At 42.9% G+C, this 20255-nt stretch overlaps 1 protein-coding gene across 11 annotated transcripts in view; it reads left to right on the top strand.

Moving 5' to 3' along the window:
* The window catches only part of AKAP13 (A-kinase anchoring protein 13), a 1375395-nt gene that overhangs the window by 362074 nt on the left and 993066 nt on the right, over positions 1-20255 (top strand). For all 11 annotated transcript variants that reach the window (XM_086958098.1, XM_086958099.1, XM_086958104.1 and 8 more), the window contains exon 6: positions 2946-3129. In XM_086958098.1, the coding sequence (XP_086814224.1) occupies positions 2946-3129 (184 nt within the window). The remainder of the gene's footprint in view (positions 1-2945; positions 3130-20255) is intronic.

Below are 20255 nucleotides of genomic sequence, written 5' to 3' on the forward strand. Positions count from 1 at the left end.
GTAAGTGAGAGCGTTAGGAGGTCGAACTAACGTGTAGTTTCGCAGGATTGCGAACAGTTTGGAAAAGGGAGCATTGGGTTCTGCAGGCCCATGTGTAGACACACCGGATTGTGTGTCAGATCTGCCCTAGGGTAGAACGGTCTGGGTCGGGGTGGCCGCGAGACCAACTGATGTGAATAAGATATTGTAGAAAATCTGTATATACATATATTGTCATTCCCCATCCTTAGGTGCGACCTATATATATATATATATATATATACCTATATATCATTGTGAATACGATCTGAGGAGGGAAGGTGAGTACGTTTTGGCTGGGTCACTGGGGCCCCTGGGGGCTGATCCCATCTAAACAGAAAATCCAGCCATTACAACACCATACACCCTCCAGCTATGGTGACATCATTTGAGCCAATAAAAGATGCAATAAATGTCATATTGACCAAAAAAATAAAGTCAAGCACAAAGAGGTGGTTTGATAGCGATTGCACTTTTTTTCATAATAAACTAATTAAGACATTGAAATCAACACCCTGAAATATACCCGATTTAAAGCAGTCACGCCTTGAATACAAGCAGGCGATAGAAAAACACAAGCTAGGGATTAGACACGAGGCTTGGGAACAACTCTATGTAGCCAGCCAAAGTAAGGACTCCAAACTGTTCTGGCAAACCGTCAATCAGCTATATTTTAATGGGAACGAAAACCGAAAGATTGACTCGGCAATTATGCCTGAGACCTGGTCAACCATTTTTCAAATCTTTACAAAATTGGTAGTGATCTAGATTTCTCCAGCAATTTTAACTATGTGGCCTCAACCCTCACATTTCCAGCATTAGATGAAGTGAACAGGGCCTTAACAAAGACTGTGAGAAATAAGGCCTCAGGCCCTGACTGTGTCCCCGCGGATTTTTTTTAGCTAACACTCCCCTGTGGCTCCCACTGCTCACAAACATATTGAGTTCCTATGCGGTGCTAGGTCCCCCTGATTCTTGGAGATCCGTGATAATAGTTTCCAAACTTTAAAAGGGTGATAGGGCGGATCCCACATGCTACCGTCCAATATCCCTAATTGACTGCACCTGTAAAATTATGGGTGGAGTTATTTTAGAAAGGCTGGAGGACTGGGTATTGGAAACTGGAAAATTTTCTGACATCCAATATGGTTTCAGGAGAGGCTTGAGCACCGTCGAACAGTGCCTCAACCAGCACCTAGTCATTGGTAAATACACCTTAGCCAAACCTGGATCCCTTTATCTGGGGTTCATGGACTTGACGTCCGCCTTTGATTGGGTGCAGAGAGGGAGGCTCTGGGAGAAGATGTTGCAAATGGGCATTGAACCGCCCATTGTGCACTTCCTAGCAGCAATGCATCGGGATGTCACAGGGAGGGTACGTTATGGAGCAGACTGGGAACTTTCAGCTCCAATTAAGATGAACCGTGAGATACGACAGGGTTGCGTGCACGCTCCATTTTTATTCTGTCTGTATATAAACGACCTAGAGTGCCACATTAAAACTGGGAACGTGGATGTTCCCCAAATACGTTGCAGGTTGTTACCAGCGTTATTATATGTAGACGACTGTGTCTTAATGTCTCAATGTTAGAATTGGAGTGGGGTTGCAGAGGCTTTTAACTAGTTTTAATAATTTTATGGATGACTTTGGCCTGAAGACAAACGTAGCTAAATCTCACATCATGGTGGTGGGTATATCCCCTGCAATGTTAAAGACATGTTTTATAAATAACGAGAAATTGCTTTATGTGCCCAATTTTTCCTACTTGGGAATTCTTTTTGAATAAAAAAACTCCTGGTCACACCTGTTGGATGCAAGGATTAGTGGTTTTAATCAAAGCTTGGAGGCAATTTTCAGGTTTACAAAAAAACTAGGCTGCAGGGAGCCGAGAATAGGTTTTTGAAACGATTGCGGAGTGTCCCTAAATCCACTGCTGCTACTATTTGTCATAGCAAGCTCGGTGTGATTCCTCTGTCCTTTCAAATACACTTGGCTTTTTTGTTGTTGTGGCATAACATTTGGGTGAAGGAAGCGGCAGTTTTAAATTGCGCCATCATTACAGGCTGCTTAAAATTGGAATGGGTGAGCTAAATCCCATGGATCTCTTATGTCAAAGCACAACTAGAAACTCTAAGATTGTTGGATTGTTTTGAGAACCCCGGGAATATTGTCAAAACATCAGGGGCAAAGCTGAAAAGGGATTTTTTAACTTACTCATATTTTCTGAGAGACAGACAGGAAACAACGAAGAAAAGGGTTGTTGACCATTCACTTCTAGTCTGTTCTCCAGGTATGGAGTTTTATTTATCCCTTCACCTTAGCCACGCCAAATTGTATTATCTCATTAGTTCAGGTTTGGAATCTCCCATCTGTTGGTCTCATATCCCCGAGATGTATATTCTGATACCGATTTGGATTTATGCCCCTGTGAATCAGCACAGAGCACATTGCACTTTGTTCTTTTGTAATCAGTACACTAATGAAAGACGCGCCTTTTTAAAACCATTGTTAAAATTTCTAGATATTAGAAAATGTCGGGCTGCCCTGTGTCATCTTCAGCTTTTAAAAGATGAGTTTACCTGTTTAATGGTTTTGAAATATATTTCTTCTGCAGTTTGGACACAATATATCGTTGGAAAATGACTTTTTATTTTATTTATTATTCCCACAGTGATTATTTTTTAAATCTACTTAATAATTGTGTTGCTGATGCGTGCTACGCTTGTAGTTTCCTCGTTCATGGCATTTATATTTGATCCTTGTATTGTATTTTTATTATTATGAAATGATGTGTTCTTTTATGGCTGGTTGCAGCCGAATAAAGATGTTTATGATGATGACAATGAATTGTACGAATTTTACAATGAATTGACAGCATGACCTGCACTCATAACTTGCCTTACCATAACTTACTCTCTTTTTGCAGAGGATGTCCCTCGGGAGACGTTGATGCATTTTGCTGTGAGGTTGGATCTTTTGGGACTTGCGTGGTTTCTGTTACAGCATCCAGGAGGACGAGAGTCTCTCAGCGTACATAACAACGAAGGAGCTACCCCTGTAAGCCTTGCCCTGGAGAGAGGGTTTCAGAAACTATATCAGCTTTTGACAGAGTAAGAGCCTATGTTTTTAAATTGTATGTTGTAAATTGCAGCTCTTAACAATTTGTAATAAATTAAGGCCAGACTATTTTATAATTTTGCTCTCTGAGTCCCGTTCGCCATCAAAAGGACACCGCCTAAGCATTCAAGTCAGTGCATATCACTTTATGCATTATGTATTACAATTTAAAGTAAATGTAACTTTTTATTTTTGGTAAAAAAACAAAGTAATTTTATACATAACTTCAGTTAATTTTTAATACATAATAAATAAAAATAAGAATGTTACTGTCGGAGTGATAGTTAATAAATAATTGACTAAATTAAACAATATTTTATGGTATAAGCTTTAAAGCATTTTGTGAGAGAAACAAAAAGAACACAGAAGCTGCAGACTAAAATACAATTGTGCAAACATGACAATTGGAAGAATATCGCAAAAAAGATAAAGAAAAGAAAAAAAGTGGACCAGGGTTGAAATAGTAAGAAAGAGAAAGTAGAGTGGCAGAAAATGGAGTTTAAAAGGAGAATGTCTGGCAAGTGAATAGGAAAAGAACCTGGAGTAGATTAGATAACAGCAGAAGACCAGTCAGAGGAGAATAGAGGTTTCAACAAATATAAAAAGAAAATTGAAGAATAAAAAAGAAAACCGTTCCCTCGTGGTCATGAACATGTAATGTCTCTTTCCCGGTCATCGTCCGTATTGGGAGTCAGCCTCAATAGATAGTTTTTGAGCAGCTGCCATATGTCCCTTGGATGCAAAGTCGGGGGTTGCAGTGTGGCATAAATTTCACTATTAGTATCACAATAGGGCAGGTCATGCAACCAAGCTGCTTAAGTAGGATATATGCTGCTTCCCTAATGGAAGGCTCTCTATCATTTAGCTAGCAACAGTGCAATAGATGTGAAATGTGATGCCCACAGGTAATGGTTTTACGTATCCAAGGAGGGCCAATAGTGGTTTGGTAGTAAATGTTTAATCTGTCATGCAAGATAATACAGACTTTATTGGGTGTTACGGGTGCATCATTACATTATTGAATATTACTTCATACATATTGAGTTTTCATTAATACAAGTCTCACATTTTATACGTATCATGTCTTAACCTTGTTACACAGGATATTCAACTGTCAGTGTGCAGAGTCACGCTATTCCACCAGGAACAAATTCCCATATATTCTCGTTATAACAATACAGCTTAGAGTACATGACCAAGGTATGTATCGACACCCAATGCAACTCAACTACCCTATCCCACCCACGTAACCCCTACCCATAACAAAACTAAACAAAACAAGTGCCGCTGTGTAGGTACTACATTTTATCCCCGTAAAGGTGCCAGGTGATAAGTACTATCAATTGTGGTAGGGAGGAAAGGGGGTAGAACAGCAATGCGAGGAGCAAATAAGAGAAAAGAGGTAACGAATTAGCTATCCACATTGAGGACATTTGCTATCAACTTAGTCACTATGTGAGGGGGTATCAATTATCCACTCCACTATTTGTTGTTGGGGGTTGTAAGTCCCCCGAGACCGTCTCTGTTTTAAAAAAGTTTTATCAATTGTGCCCATTCTAAGGATATTGGATGCTTTTGTAATCCCCTATACTCTTCCCGCTGTAGCGCCTCCCTTTCTGCTGTCGCCCAACAGATGACCTCTTCTCTCCATTTACCGGCACGTGCTGGCGTGCGGAATTTCCAGTGCTGTGTAATCAGCCTTTTTACAATCATCTGGGCTCAGCCCGTTAAGCGGCGCAACAGCTTCGATTTTTTGAGGAGTGGGACAAGGCCCAACAGTCATGCCCCTACAGTGTCCCAGGACAGATGCTATGATCTCACTCCAAAACCCATGTCACGCCGATCAGGACCACAACATATGTATGAAATCTGCCTCTGGAGCAGGGCATCTTGGGCAGTTCGGGTAGTCGGTAGTATACATTTTGTGTAGCGTTTTCGGGGTGAGGTAGGCTCTATGCAAAACAAATAATTGTATTACTTTCAATCGGCAATTACGAGATACCTTTCTGGGATGTTCTAACATTAGGGTCCATTCCCTATCTTCTGAATCTCGTGACAATACTGTTTCCCATTTTTGTCTGAGAGGTCCCAACGGGACATTCAGATGTTCCCTCCGCCCACGATACAACCATCGAACAAGGTGACGGCCATTTCCCATTATGTGAAGGGACTTCAGCAGATGGAAGGTGGGAGGTTCTCTTTGGTCCACCAGCCAGTGTTTGCATATATAGGGTGTAATAGCAGTGTGGGTGAAGAAAAGAGTGTCAGGTACTGCATTGGTGAGTACAAACTCTTCATGTGGCATCAGGTTGCCGTCGTGAAAAAAATCCCCAACTGTCTCCACCCCTAGCTGTGTCCAAGCTCTAATTTGTGTTGTTTGTATTATGCTATGCATTGTGGGTAAGCCACAGAGTGGGATATTTGGGGCATATGGAAAGGATATTTTTGCATATTTATGCACCAGTTTCCAATAATGGAGGGCTATGTGCAAAAGAAAGGGAGTGTTCTGCAATTTGTCTGCTCTGGGGCACAGCAATGTCTGTAGGGTACCACGTCTAAGTTGATCCAGAGAATACGCTATCTGAAATACATTTTGGCCTGCTAGCCAATATGCCAGCCATTGCAGTTGTCCAACTATGCAGTATACTTTAAAATCGGGTGCTCCCATCCCTCCTGCACTGCTGGGAAGACGCATCTTGGCTAAAGCAAATCTGTGTCTGTTCGAAACCCCAAAGTAAGGAGGTTAATAGGGTGTTCAGTGTTTGAACCATGCTGGAAGGATAGCCAGAAGATTTACAAATTGTTAAAGGAGCTGGGGCAAAATAACCATTCAGGACACAGCAAGACGGCCCGCTTCTGTGAGCGGTAAAGTATTCCAGAAAGAGACTTAGGACCGAAGAGAATTGATGGTACGTACTACCTTTCCAGCTATTGTGTAGGCAGTGGTTCTGTATATGTAAATCCCTAGGTATTTAAAGGTCACTGACTCTACTCTAAATTGCAATAGACCAAATCCCAAAAGGGGGGCATCATACGTATTATTGAAAGAATATGCGATGGACTTGGAGGCATTAAGGTGCACCCCGATAGTTCCGCAAACTGTGAAAACACGTCCGCCACTGCATGCATGTCCTCATTTAAGTCCTAGAAACATAATAACATATCGTCTACGTAAAGCAACACAGAATGAATTGTACCCTGTATGGAAATACCATAGGGGGCCATAACCTGCCGGCTGTAGCCAAGGGAGGTTTGACGTCATTGACATCTGTCAGTCCACTGAAACTGATTTACTGCTGTGGAGAATATTGTTGCTGGATCGACGGTGAAGTCAGGCCCACTGGTGATGCACCCTTGGTGTATCAGCTCGCAGTTTTGTCCCGGTCCCTTGATGGTTCTCCAGGCAAAAAAGTCCCAGATATTTAACTATTGGCTGATGGAGTACACTCTGACACAATCCTCAGGAAAGGCATTTGGTGTTAAGGATTTACTCTAGTAGAACCCACCATTTGAGTTGTGGGCAGGTCCAGTTGAAACTGGTCAGTTGGGCTCTCCCAGGAAAGGAGACTTCTTTTTGCTTTTGTGTCCCTATAGATTACCCAGTCTGCCAGTTGATCCTTAAAGTCCACTTTTTTGTTCTGTGTACGAGTGGGAGCAGGTCAAACCTTTTAGGTCTCCTCACAGGTCTCAACAGAAGGTGCAGTCCTTCGTCTGTTTTCCAAAGGTCAGTTAGAATTTTGAAGAAGGTGCCCAGGGGTGTCACATCAATGCCTTGCACAAGCCTGTGGGAGGAGGAGACGGGCTACTCCATTCTTAGAAGGGATTGCACTAGTGGGAAGGGCGGGGGCGTAGCCATAATTTTTAAAAACGTCATCCTGACTAAAACTATCCCCATGGATGAAATCGAGGGTGCTGAGAGCCTTTGCGTTCACTGTACATTATCCGCCCACCAATCTGTCGGGTGTCCTCTTATACAGACCCCCGGGCTACCCATGACCTTTTTTAACCCCATCGCTGCTGATGGAATTCCCCTCCTGTGCTGGAACTCTTTGAATTCCATTGTTTCATGACGAGCTCAGCTAGTCATAAGCACACGACCAGTGTACTGCATGACGAGCTGAGCTCGTCATGAGCAGGGATGGGGTTAAAAGGTATCATTAATACCATAGCACCACTGGCCCTGAGATATATTCAATTTTTGGTCCTTGGAGACTTTAACGTCCATATGGACAAGCTAGATTGCGCGAAGAGCATGACGCTGAGTGAGACCCTTAACTCTCTGAATTTGCTTCCTTGCATAAAGAGACCCACTCATGAGAAGGGACATACATTAGATCAAATCTTCTCAAACTCCCCATGCAAAGCTGAGGAGCCTATCCCCCTTGTGTGGACTGACAATTATTTGCTAAAAATCTCAATGGCTAAAATTAAGAAACCATCCCACATAGTCTCTAAACCACCCCTTCTCAAATTTAGAGCTCTCCATAAGCTAACCCCGGATGCCCTCAGATCTGCACTGCAGGCATATCCCTTCGTTAGCAGTAAGAATCTAGAGATGGATGCCCCCAACTTGGAAGAATGGATAAAACAGGGAGTGGAGATTGTTGCTCCTGAGACTCTACGGTCTCAACGGACCATACAACGCTCTGCACCATGGTTTAATGAAGCCCTGCGCAAGCACAAAAGTGTCTGTAAACAGTTGGAAAGACTGTGGAGGAAAAACTATAGTGCTGATAGTAAATCTCTCTACAAAAAAGAACTAAAAATATACCACCTGAAAATCTTGGAGGAGAAGAAACGGTTCTTTGAAGCAAAGATTGAGACATCAGCCAACAAAAGTAAGGAAATATTTAAAATTGTAAAAAACTTTACTTCACCTTCAGCAGTAGCCTCCAAAAGCGAAACCTCTGAAGCCTGGACACACAAAATAGCCGATTTCTTCCACAAGAAAATAGTTGATATCCAGCTGTCCCTCAACTCCTCTGGCCCGACTCAGATCATTATACAACCGACACATGTCAATCCTCCATCTAATGCCACTTTCCTGAAATTTCCCCCTATTACGCTAACACAATCACTTAAAATCTTGAAGAATTTAAAATCTGGTTCACCTTCTGACCCGTGTCCTGCGAAAATATTGGCATCAGTGGCTGAGGCAAATAATGCCGAGGTCAACTCGGTGCTGAAATTATCCCTGTGCAGCGGCCAGGTTCCAACCATCTGGAAACAAGCCAAAATCTTACCACTGTTGAAGAAGCCTACAGCAGATTCTTTGATAGTATCCAACTACAGGCCCATTTCGCTCCTGCCTTCCATAGCTAAGGTCATGGAAAACTACGTGAACTCTGTCACTACCGAATTTATGGAATCAAACAACTGCCTCCACCCAAGTCAGTCTGGATTCCGTGCTAATTTTAGCACCGAATCAGCTCTCCTCTAAATATCGGAAGCTTCAAAATGACACTTGACTCGGGCGGGAGAGCAGCTCTAATATTGCTAGATCTATCTGCTGCATTCGACACCGTGCCCCATGAGAGACTCCTACAGAGACTAAGAGACTGTGGGGTTGGGGGCACGGTGTTGAAATGATTCTCGTCGTTCCTAGAGGACCGTAGGCAGGAAGTCTTGATTTTACTTTTCTCCTCTCTCATGCCTCCCACAGAGGTGGGTGTCCCCCAGGGCTCGATTTTGAGCCCCCTATTGTTTAACCTGTACATGGCTCCCCTCGCCCTACAGGTAGAAACTTCTGGAGCCATGATTATTTGTTATGCGGACGACACCCAACTACTGTTCACCTGTAAAAAGGGAGAGTCTCTGGATGGTGACACAATCAGGAACTGTTTAAGTCAGGTGTTCTCCTGGTTTGGCCGTAACCAGCTCCAGTGTAAGTCTGCCAAATCAGAAGTAATTCTGTTTGGAGCTTCGGACCAGGAAGTCTGGAGAGAGTGGTGGCCGCCTGATATGTCCCCCCCTCCCCTCAGACCTCTGTGGGAGTAGCTAAAAATCTAGGGGTGAAATTGGACAATTCACTAAACATGAAGAGCCAAGTTCAATCAGTGGTCGGTACCTGCTACGGAACCCTGAAAATACTGCAGAAATGTCTCCCCTTTCTGTCTCTCTCCCATAGAAGGACTTTGGTCCAGGCCCTTATCACCTCCAGGCTGGTCTATGCCAACGTTCTTTATTAAGGTCTCCCAGACTGCCTCCTCAATAAACTACAGGTTGTCCAGAATTCGGCCGCAAGAGCCATCCTGATGTTGAGGCCGAGAACCCATACCTCACCCCACCTCAAGAAACTACACTGGCTCCCCATTTACCAAAGAATCCAGTTTAAGGCCCTGTCCATTACCTTTAAGGCCTTACATGGTATTGGGGCCACTTATATTAGGAGGAGAGTTAGCTACTATATACCCGGGAGAGCCCTCAGATCATCCCACCAACATCGAATGAGTGTGCCTAAATTCAATCGCACCCGCCTAGGAGGGCGCTCCTTTCAAGTTCGGGTTGCCCACCTTTGGAATGAACTCCCAATGGCAATTAGACAAGCGTCAAACATTATGCATTTTAAGAAGCTACTGAAGACATGGCTTTTTCAGCAGTAACTTTGGCCTCTCCCAGTATTTGTGTCTCTCTCTTTTCTCGCCCTGTTTCCGCTAGCGCCGGGACACTCTTCTGAGTAGCTGTGCGCTCTATAAATATGATCAAATAAATAACAATAATTGTAGCCCCTCCCTAACCAGGGGTAATCTTAACCACTTTTGTAGCTGTTCCTGTGTGGCATACTGCAAGCAATCTCACAGTGCCCCTCGCTCCAATATCCAATATGACAGAACCTTTCTTCCCCTATGCAGAAATCCTGTGGCAGCCTTAAAGATGTGGCCTGGGAAATGAGAAACCCCTCCTCCGTGGTCACACAAAACTGGTTCTGGGGCAGCTTTCAATGGGAGTGGTGCCTGTTGGCTGGAGGGACAAATGAAAAGGCAAGCCCATGTGTTAGCTACATCTGCCTGTGTCAAGGCTGGCCTTTTTGAAGTTAATTAAATTCCTGAGCACTGCCCAGATGGTCATCTCGTCAGAGGAACAGAACACCTCCCCTTACCCAAGGACTTTGTCTCACCTATGGGAGCAAGTTCAGAACTCAAATGGGCTATTCAGCTTCTGGTTGACAGTTGGATGGTCATGCAAAAGGGGGCTCCGGATGCTGTAGGCAGGTAAAATGTGTCTTCTATAAAGTACCTGTTGTAAAATATGTATTAAACATCCAACTTTATCAGTGAATTGGGCGTTTAATAAATAGTTTGAAAATTTCAAGAATGAACTTTGTGGATAGCTTTTAAATGTAACATTGTATCCCAATGCCTTCATGTGGAGCAAATATCCCTACTACTGTGAAAAAAGCTTTTAGGGCCTTGTCCTACTTTAAAATAACATGCACCCTTCCTCATGGGCAAATATAGCAAGGATGACCTAATTAATATTTTAAACGGGGTTTAGGCCTATCATATAGGGTTATTGTGGATGGTTGAGTCTGCAGTTTTACAGCTGCACAGACTACAGTGGTAGATCTGCAGTACTGTTTTGCACTACCACTTTGTGCTGCAGTCCGCTAGTAACATTTAACCTACAGGCTCTGGGTACACTTCATACCATATACCAGGAACTTAAATATACGTTAAATATGCCAATTAGGAGTATAGTCAATTTTGATATGTTTTAGAAATCAGACCAAGTGCACTTGGGCCTGGTTAGCAGAGTAACAGTGCCAGAGTGAAATAAATACAGCAGCATCAGTCAAAGGAAAAAGTTGGGGCGATCATGCAAAGAGAAGAATTTTCCTACATCCATATGAAAGGCACCTCATTTTCTTTACTTTCTTTTATTGTTCTACATCAATGGCTGATATTGGTTCATACGATATTGGTTCGTATGCAGTTTAAAAAGAAACGTGCTTTAAAAAACCGAAGTGTGGTATAAAGTGCTTTATGAGAGAAAGGTGTGTTTTTTGGTTAACTGTGCCTACTGAAATAACCTAGGTAGGATACATCGTGAATGCATACAGGTCTTCTCAGTGGAAGTAAGTAACCATACATTCAGTTTTCTGTTGTATCAGGAGTGTTTTGACAAACTTTAATCTTTATGTGCCCTTGGATCGTCAGACTCCATTTACTTCATAAACATAAATGTTTTTTGTTGATGCAAATCTGGTGCTATTGTACTCATTTTCACTTCAACCTTTACAATCTGAGTGGAAATGTTAACATTGACCCAAATAGTTATGTTTTGCTTCCTGGCTCGTAATGAAATTATATACCTGGTTTTAGTAAGGGAGTGATCAATGACTCTTGTCCATTGTATTGTGTCCTCCGTTACCTGCTATTGTAACAGATTGGAGCTATACCTCTAATAGGCGGGTAATCTCACTACATTCGTAGTAATATTTGAATTTGCAGAAATTTCAAGCTAATTCTGAAAGTAGTAAAGTGCTCATGTGTGCTACACTACCATTTTGTGAATACTGCTCTAAAAAAATCAAACCTTAATGAAGATGCTGAGTTTGAACATGCCGTTTTTAATAATTGGTTCACTTACTGCCTGCCCTTCTGTTATAATCTGGTAATCCTCCTAGTCCAGAGAATAGAAGACCGCTTAATGTAAATTTACTGGGTTTTTTCGTGTCTCTATGCTCAAGCTCTCAATTGACAAACAATCACAGCATAGTAAACAGACCTTTTTATTGCAAGTGTATCCCATAAAAATGAAGAAAATATGTCTTGACCTCAACAGAGCTGTCTCGTGCTTAAATTTAATTTAAAAAAACACATGTACTGATGCTCTCTTTTTTATTAGTGATGTATTTGAAAATAACACGCCTTTCTGTTGTTCCATGCATTTTATTACTAATTAAGCAGGCAGCTACTATGGTACCAAGTCACTTAAACACCTGTATTGCAACATTTATATAGCGCTTACTACTATGTGGGGTGCTGAAGCACTTTCTTACATGGGTTGCACACAACACCTTGTAGAGTGTGTGGTTGAAAGTGTGTTTCCTTTTTATTTTGATCCTGTGTAGGAAGTGTTCATATCCAGTGTTCACTAAGGAAGTGCCTGTAAAATTAAAATCTACTTCATCAAAACAGTCCCTCAGTCTTGCTGCAAACGCCCACCACTCAGACTCATTTTCCTATTTTAGAGGTGGGTGGGAAGAAGAACTATTGTGGCTGTTTGTGTCTTTCGCCCCATATCCATCAATTAGGGCTATATTCGTGTCCGCTGTCAAGACACGGTCGGAGGGCACCTAACTGTCGACTGTTGTCTGCAGCACCATTTGTGTCAGGAACCTTTTATTTTGGCTACATCACTATTCCTCAGTTGTAGGAGGTGCCCTTGCGTTTTGCACTGCATCCTTAAAGAATCTTTGAGGATCAGGGTCATTGTGATGACTCCTGGAATTATAAAGACTATTATACCATCATGAAGGCAGATACTACACTTGAGAATCAAAGATGGTGGAAGTTGCAGTAGATTTCATTGGGTTATTCCAGCATATGATGTAAAATTAGTATACTGAAGTGCAAAATCCATCTCTGCCCCAACTCGCCGCTAGATGACATATCCAGGTTTTATGTACTTTAATAGAGATCTGCGAAGAAGTTTGTTCTTTGAAATCATATAAGAAACTTGGTTGGTCTATCAATGTCATGGAAAAACCAACTGATGAAGTTGATCAAGACAATTACTAACTTGTGCTGGTAAAACGTATGACGATGCTAGCAACTGTTATGACTATGCTCCCACGTTTGGAGAGAAACATTGCACACTGGATACTGCCTGTCATGATCCATCCTTGCCTAGATTCTGTTATTGCCCGGGCTTCTCAGCGAAAGTTACACCTGCGTTCTATGCCCGTAGATCGGAGCGGAGATGTATTGATGCCTTAGGCAAAAGAGTTTGCTTCATTGCCTCATTGTCTATCAATGCAGCCAGTCTCCTTGCCATCTTACAGAGCTATGACCAACAAGCATGGTTGACATTTGACCACACCTAAGGCCCATTCCAGAAGACAAATCTGGCATAGCAGGAGTGATTATGAAAGGAGCAGCAAAAGAAGTCCTGGATGTGTCCAGAGTGAACTTCCATCAGCTAATGGTAGCAGAAGTTATATTTCTACAATTGCAAAAGAGCTTTTCCTTTCACCCAGGGGGGACAGGAAAAGTGCTGAATGACATTCTATTCTTTTTTGGCAAGCATGTATACAAGATACTTCAGGGCATCAAGGCAGAAATGGACACTCCCTGGGGCACTCCAGATTTTTAAAACCATGTGGATTTTGAGGTTCCTTGAGAAAACACTAGTACAGGGGAGGCTTCTCACAATAGGGATCTCAGAACACACAATATGGTTAAAACTGTGAATCCTATGATGAGGATGGATATTCTGGATCTTGGCAGAGAAACTAAAAGTAGTCATCACAAAAAAGAAGAGGCTTAAGGCTAAAACACCCATCAGCAAGTCTGAATTCCTGCTGCTGCCGGATACATCCTCTATACATCCAGTAGGAGGGAAAGTTTGGGAGGGTGATACAATAATCTTCTAATAAAATCCTTTAAAATAAAAAAAAAGAAATGGGATTTCATGGTTGGCTGAGGTATGCACCCAGGCCAAGCAGGAACCACCACTCTAGTTAAAGTGGGCTAGATACCCAATAAGATAACCTCTGCTCACACTCTAGTAGTTTGGCACAGAGCAGTCAGGCTTATCAAAAGAGGCAATTTGTAAAGTATTTGTGCAAAAAACACACACACCCGAACACTTTAACACAATGAGTACACCACAAAAAGACTCCATACAGGTTTAGACGAATAGTTATTATATTCAGAGCAAAACAAGACGAAACCGACAAAAATCTAATGTATAGAAGTTGAAATATTGAATTTTAAAGGAATACATGTAGTAAAGTGTTCAGAAGCATGTGGCGCTAAAAAGGTTACTTTTGGTCGCGCAGGACCGGTGCAAAGTCAAAGTTTGGGCTGACTTTGTCGAATCACATGCTGGCTACTGGACCCACACAGGCCCTGGTGAACAAAGTACCTTTCCTGGTTGCAAACAACTAAATGCGTCCATGTCAAGTCCCGCAGGTACAGGATCTGTCTATCTTCTCCACACAGTTTCGAAGACGAGTGCCGGAGTCAAGAGGCATCGAGCAATGCGCCAGATTCTGCCACCGAGTAGAGCAGATGCTTCGATCTCACCAAGCTGCAGCGGCGGCGATACACAATCCAAAGTGTCAGTCTCTGGAATCAAAGCGTTGATCTGATCTGCAGAGTCTAGCAGCACCAGCAGAATTGTAGGAAGTTTTTGTGTCCCTGAGAATTCAGAAAACAGGAGGCAAGCGCTTGGAGGGAACGCAGAGCTCATCTCTCCTTCAACAGATTCAGGGAGCATTAGGCAGCAGGGCAGCAAGCAGAAAAGCAGTCCAGTTAAGTCCTTTAAGCAGCACAGCAGTCTTTCTAAAAGAGGTTCAGTACAAGATCCAGAAGTGTATGATTTTAGGGAATCGAAGACCCAGAACATATACCCAAAAGTGCCTTTGATGTAGGGGGTGACTTCAAAGCAGCTCTCTGAAGTGCACAAGGCCCCCTTCAAACTAGTCCTATCTGCCAGGCTTGATCTGTGGGGAGTAAATCAGCGCTTTCTATGTGGACAGGACACTACATATTGAAGTGTGTCAGCCCCCTCCCATTCCTCCCTGCCTAGGAAGACCTATCAGAATGCAGATGAGTGCTCAGAATACAGATGGGCCTCACGTTCCTGTGTTGGTGTGTATTTGAGACAAGTTGTCAGGCACATAGAGAAGTAAATGCAGGGAAATGTCCACTTTCTAAAACTGGTATTTCTAAAACAGTAATGGTAAATACAACTCCACCCCTAAGGAGGATTTATCATTACCACTCCAAACATATGAAACATGAAAAAGCTACTCGTCTGATCAGGAATTACAGCTTGAAAGTGTATTAAACCGGCCTACAGATCGGCGTCTGGGTAGATACTCACACAACCCCAGGCCATTGTCAATGAGTTTGTCGTTGTACGGCACACTCTACATGCCAGAGGCACCGGCAAGCAAGGATCAGATAGCCGCCTTCCTTGAGAATGTCGCCCTCCAACGTTTAACGGACAAGGACGCAAACTCCTAGCGGGGGATATTAGTATGGAGGAGATTATGGCAGCCATTTCCTAGCTACCCTACCCCAGCTACCCTACCACAAAGCGAGGGTGGCTTTCTGGCGGAATTCTACCGATGGACAGGGGAGGAGGCGATAGACTCATTACATGGGTCCTTCCAGGAGGCGAGTGGACGGCCTCTTTGGAATCTCTCTCTAACAAGGCCATGATCGCGGTCCTCTCCAAACCAGGAAGAGACCCGCAGCGGTGTGGCAGCTACCGACCAATATCTCTCCTAAACTGAGACATTAATTTCCTCGCAAGCTTACTGGCATTGCGTTTAAAAGCGGTCCTCCCCGCCCTCCTCCACATTTCACAGGTTGGCTTTGTACCTGGCCATTCCTCCAGGAACCACCCAAGGACCCTAGCACATGCTCTCTGTACTGCCAGAAACGAACCGGAGGAAGCTGTGGCTCTCTCCCTAGATGCCCAAAAGGCATTTGATTGCATTGAGTGGGGGTAACTCTTTGCCACCATGAAACGGTTTGAACTGGGAGATTAGTTCATTTCTAAGGTATGGCTGTTGTACGACTGCCCAACAGTCCAGATCAACTGCAAAGGGTTCATCTCTGACCCCTTCCAGATTTGGAGGGGCATGCACAAGGGTTGCCTACTCTCTCCACTCCTATGTCTATTGGCAATGGAATCTCTGGCCTCTCATCCGCCACTCCCTACTGACACCCCCATTGCGTGCGGCCTCTCCAAGATATATCTTTATGCTGACGACATCCTGCTAACTCTACATAATGGTGACAGCTCCCTCCCAGCGCTACTAGAAATCATAGACAACTTTGCGTCCTTGTCCGGATACAAGGTAAACTGGGACAATGTCGAAACCCTCCCGCTGTCGACTTGCCCCACAAAAGCAATGATCCACGGATTCCCGTTCCGCTTGAAAGCCTCTCGGCTTAAATATCTGGGCATACTGGTCAACAGGGGCCTAGCCGAGAGGGTCACGGAGAACCTGACCCCCTCATCACACAGACACGAGGCTTAAATTGTCCCACACCCTGCTAATCCCACACGAAAGACTTCAAATTAAACCAGTCAAGAAGTACCTGGGCAGTCAGTGGAAACAGGCTGTTGGCACCTAGGACAACAAGGTGTGCGTTACCCGAAGCCTGAACCAAGCACTGCTTTGGTTAAGAATGACAGACAGTCTTGAAGGTGTATCTTTTCAAAGTCTGCAACACCAAATAGTATTGACAGCAGATGTGTTGATGAAAGGATGAGTGTACACTCATGCAATAATTGATGATGTAAGAAAGATGGACAGAAACTGAAAAGCGCCTACACATAAATGTCCTTAAACTTTGTGCCATTCATCTTGGCCTTGAAGAATTTGTCATCTTTTTCGGAATACCACCTTCCTGATTAAAAAGCAAAAACCAACTTCAGGACATTAAACCTGAAACTTTGTGAAATAGAATTTCTCTCCCTGACAGAAGAGTCCCAGCAGCTGTAGGATTGAGGGATAGAGACAATGTTGAACAAAGCATTTTCCATGAGCTAGTTCATCATATTTACATATGCATTTTCACCTTTTCCTCTGGCCCAGAGGGTTCTCAGCAAATCGAAGGAGCCATGGAAATTTATACTGATCGGCCTTAGGTGACAGTATTGATCTACCGAGCTTCTACATCTCAAGTGCTCCTCCTGTTCTGCTGAAGATCGACCTAGGCAAGGAGAAAATGTTTTCCACCATTACTTGAAATCCCTGAACCTGGCAGCCTTGCTCCTAATGACCTACAGTTTGGTTACTGGGTCATTCCACAGGAGTGAAATGTTATTTTGATTTTTGACTCACTCGCATACACCATCATATTCTAAAATGTAGAATGCAAAATGAATACGATTCTGTGTCTGTTGAAACCCTAAATCTACTGGCAGTGCAATCTCTTCAAATATTGCTATATTTATTATATCCCGCCAAATCTGACCTTACCCCATACGCTGCTAGGACTGCGCCACCCCCAACCCCTGTGCTAAGCCTTTTTTGGGCTCTTTGGGGTAGTTCACGTTTAGCCCCTGTAACTTTTTGTCCACATAAGGTATTCAGGCCAAATTTGTGTCCTTTTTTTTTTTTACATCATGGGGATTTTAAACGTACCCAGGGTTTATGGATTACACTGGAGGGGACCCAGAAATTATCCCAAATACAGCTAATTTTTGGGGGGTAAATTGGGAAAATAGTGCTGCAGAAGAAAATGTCTGTTTTTTCCCTGCAAATGCTATCAACAAAGATGTTGTGGTGCTGAAATCACCATCTTCCCAGCTTTAATGGACAGACAGACTTTTGTCGGAAAAAATATTTTGTGTACACTGTTTTGGCATTTTACTGGGACATAGCCTATTTTTGATACTTTTTGTGCTTTCATACTTCTTCCAGTTAGTGATAGAAAGGGTATGAAAGCAATAATGGATCCTGGAAAGCGATACATTTCTGAAAAGTAGACAACATTTTGAATTCAGGGAGGGGTCATTTATGTAGATTCTTCAAGGTCTTATTTATAGAAACGAACAGTTGAAAATAAGAAAAATTGAAAATGAGTGGAAAAAAAACAGACATTTTGGCCCACCATTTTCACCTGTAACTTCTAATTATGCCAGATTTTTAAAACAATATACTGTTACATCCGCAGACCCTTCTGGTTGTGGGGATACATAGGACTTGTAGGTTCACCAAGAACATAGCCCATAACGGAGCTGCGTTTTGCAATGATTTTTCATAGTGTACCGGGAATATAGCAATTCATTGCTAAAATATAAAGAGTGAAAAATAGATATCAAGGACACCTATGTATTTCCAACATGGGAACAAAATATAGGCTAAAGAAGCAGTAGCTATTTCAACAAATCCGAAATTGTGTGCCCATCCTAGCATGTGAATTATAGGACATTTTTCAAAGTGACTTCTTTTATACACATTGTCTTACATTTGGAAGGCAGAAATGCAAGGAAGGTCAATAGGTAATAACTGTTGCTCTACAGTTCTTTGTTCCCCTAAGTCTCCCGATAAAAATGGTACCTGGCTTGTGTGGGTAGGCCTAGTGCCCGCGACAAGAAACGTCCTCAAATGCAACGTGGGCAAACCACATTTTACAGTAAAAACAGACCCTTTTTTTGCAAAGTGTGCTCGATCGTCATTATATCGAAACAAAAAAAAATGCCTCGGGTAGTTGGGGTTTCCCACCTTCTGAGGCAAAATTTTTAAAAAAACAGCAGAGGGATTTTGTGCGCCTGTGTACATGACGGAATGGTTCCGTTATGAGTACATGAGATCCGGTGTTCATGACGTAACCATTCCGTCATGAGCATCAAAGTTGTTAAACACACTAATGCCAAGGCCCACTTGATGCAATTTCAAGATATGGATGTTCTTTCTCTAGTCCTTCTTTATTCTCTCATTAGATCATCAAAATTCCTGCCAGGGTCCTTATGTTATTGGTGTTAGTGAAGCTCAGTCATGTGCATCTTGATGCAATTTCAAGATATGGATGTTCTTTCTCTAGTCCTTCTTTATTCTCTCATTAGATCATCAAAATTCCTGCCAGGGTCCTTATGTTATTGGTGTTAGTGAAGCTCAGTCATGTGCATCTTTTGGCCACTGAAGTTTTAAACCTGGCAGAAGGTTCACACAAGGCCATACTTCAACTAAACGTTTTGCAAAAATTGCTTTACTAGAGCAAAAGGGCTGCCTCCCCTCACCCTGTCTCACTTCTTACCTATTACTTATTTTTAAAACTGTGATAGTGTATTGTTTGGAGCTTCTGACCCTTGCTCTGTGTTAGGTTAGGAAAAATCAGGCTCTCTAGAAAGACACTTGCACTAGTGTGTATTTGCCTGCCCTAGCAGGATTTACAGGGCTTACTTCTTTTCGGCCCTGATCCTGTGTCCTGCAAGGCTGTAGGGCCACTGCCTCTTATGGCGCAGTGCAGCCTTGCTGATTGAAAATAGCCTGGATGCTTTCAACTTTAGCCATGGATTTCTACGACTGTTTGCCAGTAAGCTAGGCTGCCCTGTGTACCAGTTCAACGCCTCCCGTTTCCAAACACGTAACAGGGTGGGAACAAGCCTCCAGTGCCCCCACTTCATACTGGGAGGTATTAAGAAACATGTGAGATGCACATGAGGCTGTGGATGAAGGTTACGGAGCCTGCAGCTTCTGCAAGTTCTGCAAGTTGGTTTTTAAGGCAAGTGTTGCCAAACAAAACAAGCATTTGTAATGCAATCGGTCTCGCATTTGTGAAAATTAGAGCTCTTGGCGCTGAAAATGACAATGTTTTTTTTGGCAGTGGAGTGGTGATATTTGCATAGCGCTATTGCCATTCATGTGAACTTGCAGCGCTGTAGAACCAGAAAAAGGGAAATAGATTATGAGGGGGGAAAAGACAAGATATATGCTGGCTGGAAGAAAAAAACCATACACATTAAACCATTCTAATTCCCAGTAGGAAGCTGTGATTTGACATGCACCTTGCATTTCAAGAATACTCTATAGAAAATTTTCAGAAATAACTCAGTTGTGGGGTAGCAGAATTTAAGCTTGAAATATATGGTTCATGCCATACATCTATTGGATGTAAGATTTAGAATCCTTTCTAAGGAAAAATAAGAACTGCACTAACGATGTTCTTTCCATGAATACATATTAACCCTAAAGGAAATCTCCCTCCCGACTGTAGAGCAAAAGCTCCAGCCATGGAAGAACTGAAATGCCTAAAGAAAAATCTGGGGATGTGATGATTTCGGGGTCCCCCTCAACCTACGGTGAGGACCTAGAAGATGTGAAAAATGAGAGCACGTCGTGCGGAACAGTTTGGTGGTGGTCCCGGCATCCTAGGACCACCACACGGGAAGAGATGGGCAGCATGATTTTTTAAATAAAACACCC

The sequence above is a fragment of the Lissotriton vulgaris genome, chromosome 2_1, assembly GCF_964263255.1.
Source record: "Lissotriton vulgaris chromosome 2_1, aLisVul1.2, whole genome shotgun sequence".
NCBI classification, from domain to species: Eukaryota; Metazoa; Chordata; class Amphibia; order Caudata; family Salamandridae; genus Lissotriton; species Lissotriton vulgaris.